This window comes from Buceros rhinoceros, unplaced genomic scaffold, assembly GCF_000710305.1.
Source record: "Buceros rhinoceros silvestris isolate BGI_N320 unplaced genomic scaffold, ASM71030v1 scaffold41537, whole genome shotgun sequence".
NCBI classification, from domain to species: Eukaryota; Metazoa; Chordata; class Aves; order Bucerotiformes; family Bucerotidae; genus Buceros; species Buceros rhinoceros.
The window spans coordinates 34,358-35,016 of NW_010421314.1; the positions used below are offsets into that span (position 1 = coordinate 34,358).

At 41.7% G+C, this 659-nt stretch overlaps 1 protein-coding gene across 1 annotated transcript in view; it reads left to right on the plus strand.

Annotated features, from left to right (window-relative positions):
• LOC104496462 (pro-neuregulin-1, membrane-bound isoform) overlaps positions 1 to 659 on the plus strand; it is a gene marked incomplete at both ends in the record, with an annotated part of 22,968 nt that overhangs the window by 21,421 nt on the left and 888 nt on the right. The window contains one exon of the mRNA XM_010139586.1: positions 450 to 580. Within this exon, the coding sequence (XP_010137888.1) occupies positions 450 to 580 (131 nt within the window). The remainder of the gene's footprint in view (positions 1 to 449; positions 581 to 659) is intronic.

Consider the following 659-nt stretch of genomic DNA (forward strand, 5'->3'; position numbering starts at 1 on the left):
CTGGAAAAATAGCCACTCCCTGCTGAGATTCTTATCCTGCTATGAACAGTTGCTACTGCTAACTGCCTCTCTCTTCTCCATCAGAGAAAAGTATTGCTGTTCTACTGAGTGGTAAAGGATGGGTTGCCTTTCCAGGCCTCTATCCATGAGGACTTCTCATTCTCTGGTTAGATACATATGTTTGTAGCCTGACTGGGAAGCCAGCCTTTGCTAATTTCCTGATTTGTTTCTTCCTACTTTGAGTTTAGATGGGGTATGTATGCAGAGGTGTACATGAATGCACTTAAGTGTGTCATTGCGGTTTCCGCCTGTATTTAAGTAACAAAGCTTGTGCTTTGGCACATGTGAAAAAATGCAACTTGAGGAGAGGGGAGAGGAATTGGAAATCATCTCTTCAAATTTGCTGTGAATTGCAGTTTGTAAACCCAAAGTTTGCTTGTTTATTTCAGCAGTATGTTTCAAAAAATGTAATCTCCAGCAAGCATGTCATTGAGCGAGAAACAGAGACCTCATTTTCTACGAGCCACTACACCTCAACAACACATCACTCCGTGACAGTCACCCAGACACCCAGCCACAGGTATTGAAGGGGGAAGGCAAACAACATCTGTAGTATCTGATCTGTTGCTGTTGCAAAATCAAAAAAAAAAAAAAAAACA